The following is an 11328-nucleotide window of genomic DNA, read 5'->3' as shown; positions in this document are numbered from 1 at the left end:
TCAAGCATATTCCTCAGGCTTGCGATCATCAGTGTTCTCCGTGTGGACAGCCTGGTCCTTAATTTCGAAACGGAACTGCTCTTCCTCCTCCTTGAGGATCTCCTTGAGTTTCTTGTTCGCCCTCCAAATAGGCTTCTGCTCAAAGAGACGATCAACCTTCTCCAGGGGAATACCGCTGGTCTCGGGGATGAGGAAGAAGGCGAAGAAGAAGGCAAGGAAGGACAGAGACGCGAAGAAGAAGTACACGCCGTAGCCCATAGCCTCAAACATCTGCTCGGTGAAGCGGGAGACGAGGAAGTTGAACAGCCAGTTGCTGGCAGTTGTGCAGGCCTGAGCCAGGGAACGGAAGTTGGGGTCGAAGAATTCCGAATTGATGACCCAGGGGGTACCGTTCCAGGTGGGGGTGTAGACGGCAGTCCAGAGGTAGAAGAAGAAGATAGCGGCGATACCGCCACCGTTGAGGGAGCTGGTAGGGTTGTCTTGCGGTGCAACAACGTAGATATAAGCACCAATGACCCACATGCAGATGGAGCCGGTGATACCACCAACAAGCAGAAGGTTCCGGCGACCGAACTGATCGACAAGGAACAGCAGCCAGATAAACGTCATAATGGCCTTGACCACACCGAAGATACCGGTCATCAAGTTGACAGTGTTATTCTCGACACCAATGCTCTGCACAAATCATTAGTATATGAGCGCTCCGGATAAGACGGGAGTAATATAAATTTACCTTGAAGATGGTAGGCGAGTAGTAGTTGATGGCATTGATACCAGAGCCATTCTGCCAGAAGAAAAGCATACATCCAAGGAACAGTCGCCACATCAAGTTGGGACGAGCACCAAGGGCCTTGAATGGCTTCCAGAAACCAAATCCAACGGTGCTGCGCTGATTCTCGTGGGCCTGGTCAATAGCAGACACTTCCTCAGTGATGTAAATATCAGTAGCATCGCATTGACGAATCCAGGTAAGGTTTTTCATGGCCTCAGCCCGGCGGTCGTGAAGGAAAAGCCAACGGGGCGATTCCCGGATCCAGAGGGATCCGATGAACATCATGCCGGACGGGACCAATTGAATAGCAAACGGAATGATCCATTGTTGTGTGGAAGGTGCAATATGTTGTTCCACGCCATACTGAAAACATCATACCGGTCAGTCTCAGGTCCATTTTTTTTCCCGTCCAAAGGAGAAATGTCGATCAATTTGACTTACGTTAATCCAGAAACCCAGCATACCACCAATCTGCCAGCCCAACTCATACAGACCGACCAGTCGGCCACGGATAGCAGGGGGAGCAAGTTCGGAGAGATAGATAGGAACAATGTTGGAGGCAACACCGGTACCCAGACCAGTCAAGACACGTCCAGCGTAGAGAATGCCCAGTCCGCGGTTGTGATTGGCACCGCACTGCAGGCCAGCTCCAAGAGCAAAGGTAGAAGAAGCGATCATCAAACAGACCTTACGGCCAAGCCAGTGGCTCAGGCCGTATGTGAGGAGGGCACCGAAGAAGGCACCGGCGATGAAGAGAGACACGATGTTCTCACTGATCAAACTTTGCTCGGCCGTGGTCTTTTTGTCGAGACCAAACTCTTGCTTGAAAGAGGTCAATGTGATTGTTGTACCGATGAAGGCACTTGTATAACCGATCATGTTGGAACCACATGATGCCACGAGGGCGAGGACGTAGACTCGCCAGTTGTAAACCGAAGGAGGAGTTGGTCGGTCCTCGACCAGATGAAGGACACCACCCATGGCTGCTAAGTGTAACACTTAGAAGATTGAGGATGACTGGGGGGGAAGGGGCGAAAATTTTTTCGAGGTATAAGATGAAGGAAAGAAAAGTTGAGAAGGGATGGGGCCCCTAAGTAGTAAAGGCTCCCACTTTCGGTGGGTTTGTGGGTGGGTGGAAATCCGTCCCTAACGAATGCACCCCCACAAGTTACGTCGCGTAGAACCCCATCCTCTGGGGCAGTATTATGGGGTTTGAAGTGAGGCTACGAAGGTTTGGAGAATTTCTGATCCCATGGGGTGGGAACCTTGGGCCGGGGTAGCGTTTTCCCCGGTTGAAACGTTCAGCCGGGGAGAACGAATGGCCACCAGTATATATCTAATACGGAACCCTACTTCCTTGGCTGGAATTTTTCTTGAACAAGGAATTTTATCCCTTCGAGAATCTCGGCGGCCACTCTGGGAATAATCCGGTACCTTGGCGGTCCTCTAATGGATATATGACTGCTACTAGGTCCTTACTTCTTTGAGGTCTGCGTTTACCCGTTGGATGGATAAATGGGAGGGGCATTTTCCGGTGGGCAACCTTCATCGCCACATCTGCGTAATAATGCATAGGGCATAGAGATTGTCCCCGGATCAAGCGGAATCAGAATTGTGGGGGCTGGGGCACTGGACAGGGACATGCACAGTCCAGTTGGGCTTGTTAATAGAATACCCCTTTCTCAACTGGCTGAATTGGTCTCGCGTGGGCTACGCGTTCTCCGTAAACCTACTGTAGGTTGCCCACGGGGAGAACCCTTAACCATCAGTGGAGTCGGAAGGTTGCCGAGCTGCAAACCTTTGGAACTTCAATAGGCAGGTTGACCGGTTCCGATCACGTGTAGAAAAGCAGATATAGGTCTAAGCGTTTATGATTGGATCAAGCTCAGTGGCGGAGTAGTTTATTTCTGCATAAGCATGAATGCTCTTCCAATGGCCCCCGGGTTTCGAGAGAAAATGATCTAACCCGTGGCGGCGTGTCGCCCTTAATCGTCATCTCCGCTCCGATCGGCAACCCGCAAGGAAGATCTTAAAACCTAGGAGGAAGAATGGGGGGAAGGGGTTACCCCGTACGGAGTACGAGGTGCGCGGAATAGAGAGCTCTGCAGAGGCCAAGCTGCAGCCAAGTAAGAAGTGATGGGATTCGAATAGCCGGCCGATATCTTCTCTTTAGCCACCTTGGCTTTTTGTTGAATCTTGGCCCTTTTGGCTTTTTCGAGAATTAAAGCCGAGCAGGACCTTCGGGAACATTCAGCGGGTGGACGCAATTGACACCAAGTGGAGAAACAAATGCCGAGTAAGGCTATTTACTGTCACCGGTGAAGCAAAAACTGAAATCTCATCTCATGTGAGGATTCAGATTTTTGCAATAGGGGGCACCACTTAGGGCAAAAATCAGCTATGCCGAGGAATCTGGCCGTGAAGAATTCGAATTAGTCAAAATTAAGCTCATTTCGGGCCGCTTTCGGTGTAGCCATCGCCACCTTTGCGGGCCGGCCGGCATCGAAGCAGCGAAAGAGAGCGATGCAAATATTCAGCGCCGAAGGGCCGAGCGAATTGGAAGGTAACAATTAAATTGTTTCATTATGAGTGAAGTTATGTATGATAATTCTATCTGTCATGGCGCACCACCCAGCGACCAAACGCGAGTGACAACAGAACCACTCAAAGGCCGGTCTCTAAGCGACTCGGACGTTTGTTCAAAATGTCTGGCCCCGGACGGCATTCAACCATGCACTATCGTCGCAGTCTATTTTCCGTGGCCATGAAAGGTGATCGATGGCACTTTTGAATAACGCAGGAGAGATGGGTACCTTGGGCGTACATCGAAGCAAGAACTAACCTGTATACCCATTAAATATTTGAGATGCCTACCTACGTAGGAACGCTCCAATCATGTACGTGAGTTAAACGGGAAGCCTAGTGTTTCGCAGCGTACAAACGGATGAGAGTAGTACTGCCTAGGCGCTTGCTCCTCTGATGTTGGAGACCAGATCTCTATGTACCTAGGTATCGGCACCAAATGGCTTTCGGAAGTGACATGGCAACTTTGTTTCGACATCCATTGGACAGGATCCTGGAAAAGATCCATCGTACCCGACAGAAGAATTGACGAAATGACTAGCTCAAATATGGTCCTAGTCAAACAATATTCAGGCCAACCTTGGAAGTCTCACACATCGATGGCAGGGGACACGCCGTACGGTTGAGACCGTTGTATTCCTTGGGATGAGAACCAGCAGAAATCGCCAACCCCGTAGAATGTATTATGAGCTTGAAAAAGGAATTTCGGAAGCAATGTTGAAGCATGAAGGTTGGAAGTCGGGTGACTGCTTTCGGTATAAAAAACAAGGACGTCCTCTGTCTATAAAGTAGCTGTATAAGTGGTTGACGGCAGCCATTATGCTTGAACGAGGCGATTTGAAACCCGGTTGATTAGACCGCGCGTTTGCATACGCTAGAATTGGATAAGAAGTATGGACGAGCGATTATAGCGATGGGAAATGGCGGCGTGGTCCTCAAGAGTCAGGACTCTGACAGGGCTATAGAGTGTATTTCATGTCATAGTAAATGTTTCAATCGTGGTAAAAGCCAGGGAATTCACTGCAAAATATCCCGGCGAGGCGTGACGAAACAAAATCGAGAAATTGGTCTTAGACCTGGAGAAGCTGGAGAATATCACATCCCCGAGGGGGAATTGGTAGTGGGTAAAGCGGCTAGCCCGACCGGAGAAAATTTGAAGTTTTAAAATCAGTGTGAATTCAAGTACACAAAAATGATGTCAGAGATCGATCTGATCGAGTTGAGTTGTGGTAGAGACAAGTTGCCTGTTTGTTGACGTTGACAGTCACGTTCCAGGCACACCACCTTAAGATCACGTGAGTGGGGTGTGACTCCACCTTCGCTTTCCACTTCACATTCAGCTTCAACTTCCACATTCACTCGTCAACAAAGATGAGGAGCCACAAGAGCCTATGTGACCTTTGAAAAATTTGACCATGATTTCCTTTAAGTTGAGGTAGTCTAGATCCAATTTCCCTTTTCCTGACCTGTCTAGCGTGGCATGAATATATCAGTTGTGGATCAGTAGATCAACTTCGGTTCGGTAAGTGGCTAATGTAGAACCACTAAATACATCTCTCTTTTATCTGGCCTTGGAAATTGATCAATTTTACCAGTCAAATATCAACATGGAGAAACAAGCATCCCTTCCTGCCATCCAGCGCAGTATCTGGGCGGGACGAATACCGCTAGAAATCATTTTGGCTCCAGCGGAGAGTCGGACGTTTGATCAGACCAATCCATATCTTGTATGACCTTTCATCATTTTGTTGATTCACAATGAGAATTCATTTCTGACAAATTGAAGATTTCTTTCTCGAGAGTCTCATATCTTCCATCATTACTTCCGAGGCTTCGAGCTTTCTTCGCATCGTCTTTGATCAACCCAGACGTCGAACACCACCAAGGGTGGTTTGCCTTCGAAGGCGTGCCTTTGAAATGGCACTACCCGATCGGCTTACTTTTTGATCTTTATGCTGGGGTTGACCCTGCTTCAAAGACCACCCCTGGGGGTGAACAGTCTCCAGAGGCTGAATCGCCCTTCCCTTGGCGGTTGACTGTTCATTTCAGTGACTGGCCAGTCGAAGAACTTGTCCGCCTTGATCCAGAGGGAATGGTCTTGAATGATGCATTTATCAACAGCGTTAAAGAAGCGGATTTCCTACGCAACGGAACAGCCAAAGGTATCATGAGTCTCTCCAAGGAAGACTCCGCCGGCCTCTGGAAGGCAGTGGAGAACGGTAAGCAAGACAACCCCGAGAAAGACATATTCGAACAGTATGTTAACCTCATAGCAACGGCTAGTTGATCTTCCATCCTTTCAGCGCATCTCAAATATCCTCATTCCACCACCCTCACAGCCGTTCCGCAATGTCCCAATCCGAATATTCTTGCCACTTCCCCCAGATGAAGAGTCCCCATCACTGAAAGTGGTCCAGTCGCCACTTCCGCCTTTGATACCAAGCTCCAGCATTCAGTCTAGCCAATTTATTAGCGCCCGCTCAAGTCCGAGCACACAGCCTCAAACTATTGGCGGTGTTTTACACAACCTCCTCCCCAATCTGTTTCCCAGTCGACGGACTCCAGTTCTTGCGAAGCCTGTTCTACATGGTGCTGTGCTTCCTATGTCTTCCCCAATTGAGGAGGTTGTTAGAAGTGCTGCTTATGGGGACGGATGGGCTTATGTGGTAGTGCGAATGATGGGATAGCTTGGTAATATGACACGAAATGAAGTAAACGGTCTACGCCCGAACTTGTTCTCCAAAGGAGTTATCATTAACCCGAGACTTAAAGCCTGCGATTGATCACATATCGATTGATTTGAGTGACAAAATAACGCTAATAGAACGAGGCACAGATGCCATGAACGAAAGAAAAGAAAAAGTTTAAAAAACCAACGTATCTTGCGAAGAATACTAGTAGGGTATCTTAAACCGACGATGAAATGATAGAAGGATTATCCAAAGTAGATGTTGTAGATGCCCTAGATCCCCAAGCGGAGTCAATTTCGTTAACAAGTGTATCGCCTGCCATTTCGTCAAGCTCAGAGTCGACCCCAAAGGATTCAATTGTAGTAGCAAGACTTTCACGCTGATCTGGCGACGAGAGGCTAAACCCCCCCAGCATCATCAAACCAAAGTACGCTCACTGGATTTCTAAGAGCCAAATCAAAAGCATTCTCCCCCTTCATGCTTTTGTTCAGGTTACCTTTGAACGGATGGTCGGTCTTCAGGTAAGGATCCGCTCCAGCTTCTATAAGAATCTTGAAAATATCGTGTCGACCACGTTCAGCGGCCAGATGCAAAGGTGTTTTTCCTTCTGTTGTTCTTGCATCCAACGAGGCACCATTTTTGATAAGAAAGGAAACAATGCTTTCTCGGGGCATTTTGGAAGAAACGGCCAAGTGAAGGGCCGTGTCAGATGTCTTTGAGGACAGCTTAGCATTGACATCTGCTCCGTGAGAAAGAAGAAGTGAAATGTAGTTGATGATTTTGTCACAGGCTGGGTCGGAGACGGCCCCCTGGTTGAAAATGAGATGATGTAACGGTGTAAGGCCACTGGATGTGATGGCATTGACATCAAATCTCAAGGCGAGGAGTGTTGTAAGAATATCAAGGCAATCTTGGTTCAGGGGGGGTATGATGTGAAGGAGGGTTTCGCCCTTCGCCGTGTGAACATCCATATTTGCGCCCTCAGCCACCAAGAAAAGAAACATTGTTTTGTTCCCAGCAAGAGCTGCATACTGCAAGGGGGTATATCCCTTTGAGTTGCAAGCCTCAATATTTGCGTCCTTTGAAAGCAAATGGGCGGCAATCGATACTGTTGAAGCCGTCCGCGCTTGTCTGTGCAACAAGGACTCCCCTTCTCCATCCCAAATATTGATATCTGCACCTCCAGTAATGATAAGATCAAAGGCTGCCCAATTTCCAGCGGCTGCGGCCACATGTAATGCAGTCTCGCCATTAGATGAGCGAACATCCAGTTTTGTACCGCGTTCCAGCAATAGTGAAACCGCCTCGCAGTTGTCAATCCTGCAGGCTAATTGTAGTGGGGTTATGCCATCTCTATTCAGAATGTTCGTGTTGGCACCCTTTTCGAGCAGGAAGGAGATAATTCTCGGCCTTTTCAGCTCCACTGCAAGATGAAGCGCAGTATTCCCCGTTAAGGTATTCTGAACATCCATGTCAAATCGACTTTTTATGAGAAGTGGAACGGTTGCTTCATCATGAATAGTTCCAACAGCCAGCTGAAGTGCTGTTAGTCCCTGTTTATTGGAAGTTCGAGAGTTGATTCGGCGATGGAGTAGAAGCTTGATTATCTTGCGGTGACCCTGTTCGGCAGCCACATGCAGAGCGGTATTTTCTTCTTTGCTTGTAGCGTTAAGATTGATTTTGTTCTCGAGCAAAAGTTCGACCATTTCCTCATGTCCTCGATGAACTGCACAATGAAGAGCTGTAATGCCGAGCTGGTTATTATTATCGCTGATGTTGGCGCCTTGTTCGATTAATCGCTTTGCTTTGCCCATGATTCCGAAATAAGCGAGGACATGCAAAGCACTCCAATCGGCAAAATACCGCCCAAATCCCAGTTGCTTCGGAATTTCCGTCCCAGGGACTAGAGGAACTTCACCAGGTGGCCTTCTCCAGCAAAGCTTATTAAGAAAAGCACGGATGAGAACTTGCGTAGTTTGCTCATCCTCGCTCACTTCTCGCGCATGATGACCCCAGAAAGTGGTAGCATAGTCAAGCAAGTTGGCCCGAGGCTGTCGAACATTACTTGTGCTGGTGGCGTAGCAGTCATCCACCACTTCATCTGAGGTTATGATGGTAAGGCAGGTGTCTGCAATATTTTTCTTAGCAGTCGGGAAGAAGACTCTTGCTGCCGGGCCACCCAGATATTCTTTGGCTGTCTTGTGAACAAGATGGACTAGCCCAGTCATGGGGTCAATAGCCAGCAAGCCCGCAGTCTCTTTTAATAGTGCTTGCTCAGTGGATGATTGGTCTTTCGTAGTTGTTCCGCTGAGCGGTTCAAAGTTTGCCGCAAAATTCAATTCAGAGACAGTCAGAGGCCTACATGCGTATAAAGCCCAGTACAGACATCGACTCGCATAATGATTCTGACTGACTATTCGAGTCATAGACTCGCCATAGGCGTCATGCAAGTTTTCCGGTAAATGAAAAAGCGCTCTCTGAAGCAAAATCCCATCGTTACAGCGCGATAGCAGATCCACATGAAGTCTAGATAGAAGAAAACTATTATCAACAAATAGTTAGTAAATTATCTCATGGATTAATATTCCAATTTTTGTTCAGATAGAAGAATTTTCGGGAATCTTACAGGCCATGTGACTTTTGAACAACCTGTTTAACCACTGCGGCTCTTAACTCCGACGGATATTGGTTGAGCAAGGAGCCTAGGCTTTCGTCTTGATCAATTCGTGCACTGACATATGTCCCGATATCATTTTCAGAAGCGAGAAATGAGACATGCTCGTCTTTCGAAGCATACCTCGCCTCTCGCATCGTAACTAGAAGTTGAGCGTGCTCGGGAAGCTTTTGGAGGCGATTCAGAATACGCTCCTTCTCAGATTGACTGTCAATGCCGTCGATGACGAAGAACACCCGAGAAAATTGATTGACCTCCGCTCGAATTGCATCTTGAAAGGCCTTGGCAGAAGCCCCACCGTTTTGAAAGGAGGTAGATTTGTACAAAGCGGTAGTTGCATGGGATGGTGTCCGCTTTCGATATACAAGTTGAGCAAGAATCTTGTCTAAGAAACCAATCGAAGCTGAGCCGTCTTCTGTCTCATCTTGGCCAAATATGAACACAATAGCAACATCAGGAGAATTGAAGGTCCGCTGCAAATTATCAATGATTGCAGATCTGAATTTCGATATTAGATAGACAACACAGCTTTGGATATTCTTGGTCGACTCACGCTAGAAAGGTTTTGCCAGCCCCAGCTATAAAATGTCCGAGTCAATTATTTGCACACGGGAGTCTTGATCGGAATGCCATACCTGGTGCAACACAGCAAAGTGTCCGACAGCAACCGAAAAACCACCTATTGTAGATCTCATTCTCGAATATCCAGTCACAGGTTCCCTTCTGTCTTTGATTGCAAAATTGTGCCAATCTCATAAAGCTTTTAGTTGTAAGTTGAGATGTAATGTGGCTGAAATCTTCGCAACTTGGGGTGTTGGCTTTGATGGAGTCTAATAATTCGAAAGTTAGATGAAGTTTTTCGTGACGAATATCTGGTCCTACCTGAATCTAGTTCCTGATACTGACGGATTATTTGTCGAAGCTTTTCTTCGGCACGGTTCTTTTCTCTTTGAAACACAAAAATTTCGGTCAGCATCGTTCGTGTTATGTGTACCAACAAGAATAGACAAGGGTTTCATACTTGGATTCGGGCTGCATGGCTAGAACCATCATGGCTTTGAAATGCTCGAGTCTCGGCATGAATGTGTCCTCCAGCAAACGTTTCCTGAAAAGACGTGCGCTGACACCACCTGGCTGGAAATAAATCTCAATTGCCTCAATTGTCGATTCAAAGCAATGAAGACCTTCTTTGAGGCTCAGCAGACGTCCTGAATCCACAATCCATTTTTCCTCTGCCCAGGCCAACTGATCTTGAAGTCGACAGAGAAGATCGAGAAGCTCGCTCAGCAAAAGAAGGGCACGTTGCGATCCTTCCTGGGATTCTCTGCTCCCCCCTACGCAGCGCAGGACAGCTCGGATAGATCGAGAGACTTTCGTAACCAGCCCTCTTATTGCTTGGCCGCTGGCCATATTGAATGAGAGTCTGCCGACCAGGTGGTGCAGTTGATGTTCTAAGGAGAAAGAAAATGTGCTAAGAAGGCATACTTGCGGAAATTATGGGCGCTAAGCCAACGGCGCCGATCGGCTTTGGGGAAGCAAGCGATTGCCTGTTTGGAAAGCCGCTGGAAACTCCGGGGCATTTTCTGACGGATCGGCACTGAATACTAGAAAAGCCATATCGTATTTAGAAACCTTGAACACATGGCTACTCATTAGGAGCCATGTGAGCCTCTCCTGCATTAACGCAATGGCCTGACCAGCGCAGGACCTTGTACGTGAAGTAATCAGATTGGCACACTCAGTAGCAAAGCGCTACCTGAAACACAGGAGTACTAGCCGAATTCGAGCGGGGACCCACGAAGAAGCCGTTTCCATCCGGGGTTGGGGGGTAAGCAAAGCGTTACGCGAAAAAGACTTGATAATGCTGGGTCATACGGCCCTGGGACTTCTGCCTCTCATAGGCTCTTCCGTGAGGGCTGGCAGAGGGGCTTCGCACGTTCCCCGGCGACCAGCCACTTATAAGGATTTCCTAACCGCCTAAGGTGTGATCACAACACAGACATGCAGAGGGTGGTTCGGGGCCAATTTAGGCCAGCTCACCGCTAAGTGCATTCAGTTACCCTAAAGGAAATTGGCTTGAAAAGAGCTCAATAATGGCATAGGATTATGGGGATACGACGAAGAATCGAAAGGTGGCGGACTTCGTGACACTCGAAGGGAAATTTAATTGAGAATTCCAAGGTTGTTTCAAGTTTTGATTTATGTTGGAGAACCTTCAAGTTGGAATTTGATTGATACAGTGAATTTTGTGTTACTGAAGGCAACTTGAACTCTTAGCCTGACACGGGTGGTGCGAACCATATTCTCGTCTGCCCAGCAGTTTTCCAATTCTAAGTAATAGCTCCAAAGTTTGAGTGAAAAGCAAATATCATGACATAAAGATTGAATACTTGTTATGAAATTCGTGTCGGTTCCGAGCTTGAACAAAAGATTGTGAAAGAAGTGAAACAATGTTGTGTAGAGGAGGAGAAGGAAAAAAAAACAAATAGGGAAATAATGCTCCTGAAAATCCAACAGCGGGTATCTGAAGAGTCAAATGTAGATTTCGTAACAATGCAGAGGGGGTAATATGATTCGGGTTGAAAAAGGAAATGTGCGATAATGGTGGA

The 11328-nt window shown here is 47.6% G+C and overlaps 3 protein-coding genes across 3 annotated transcripts; 1 reads left to right on the top strand and 2 right to left on the bottom strand.

Annotated features, from left to right (window-relative positions):
- Positions 1 to 1753, bottom strand: N7533_012942 (sugar porter family MFS transporter; the record flags this gene model as incomplete). Its single annotated transcript, XM_057109592.1, has 3 exons — positions 1 to 675; positions 734 to 1135; positions 1214 to 1753. 3 exons carry the CDS (start codon positions 1751 to 1753, stop codon positions 1 to 3), a joined length of 1617 nt encoding a protein of 538 aa, XP_056953177.1.
- Positions 1754 to 4962: 3209 nt separating this feature from the next.
- Positions 4963 to 6042, top strand: N7533_012941 (autophagy protein 5; the record flags this gene model as incomplete). Its single annotated transcript, XM_057109591.1, has 3 exons — positions 4963 to 5082; positions 5142 to 5574; positions 5639 to 6042. The coding sequence occupies 3 exons, from the start codon at positions 4963 to 4965 to the stop codon at positions 6040 to 6042; spliced, it is 957 nt and encodes a 318-aa protein (XP_056953176.1).
- Positions 6043 to 6443: 401 nt separating this feature from the next.
- Positions 6444 to 10129, bottom strand: N7533_012940 (NACHT and Ankyrin domain protein; the record flags this gene model as incomplete). Its single annotated transcript, XM_057109590.1, has 6 exons — positions 6444 to 8586; positions 8672 to 9217; positions 9273 to 9297; positions 9355 to 9549; positions 9602 to 9666; positions 9741 to 10129. The coding sequence occupies 6 exons, from the start codon at positions 10127 to 10129 to the stop codon at positions 6444 to 6446; spliced, it is 3363 nt and encodes a 1120-aa protein (XP_056953175.1).
- Positions 10130 to 11328: the final 1199 nt, after the last annotated feature.

The sequence above is a fragment of the Penicillium manginii genome (genome assembly GCF_028828005.1).
Source record: "Penicillium manginii strain IBT 31320 chromosome Unknown utg000010l:1.0-1143873.0:1.0-1144522.0, whole genome shotgun sequence".
In the NCBI taxonomy this organism is placed as follows: domain Eukaryota; kingdom Fungi; phylum Ascomycota; class Eurotiomycetes; order Eurotiales; family Aspergillaceae; genus Penicillium; species Penicillium manginii.
This window is presented reverse-complemented; position numbering and strand designations above follow the sequence as displayed.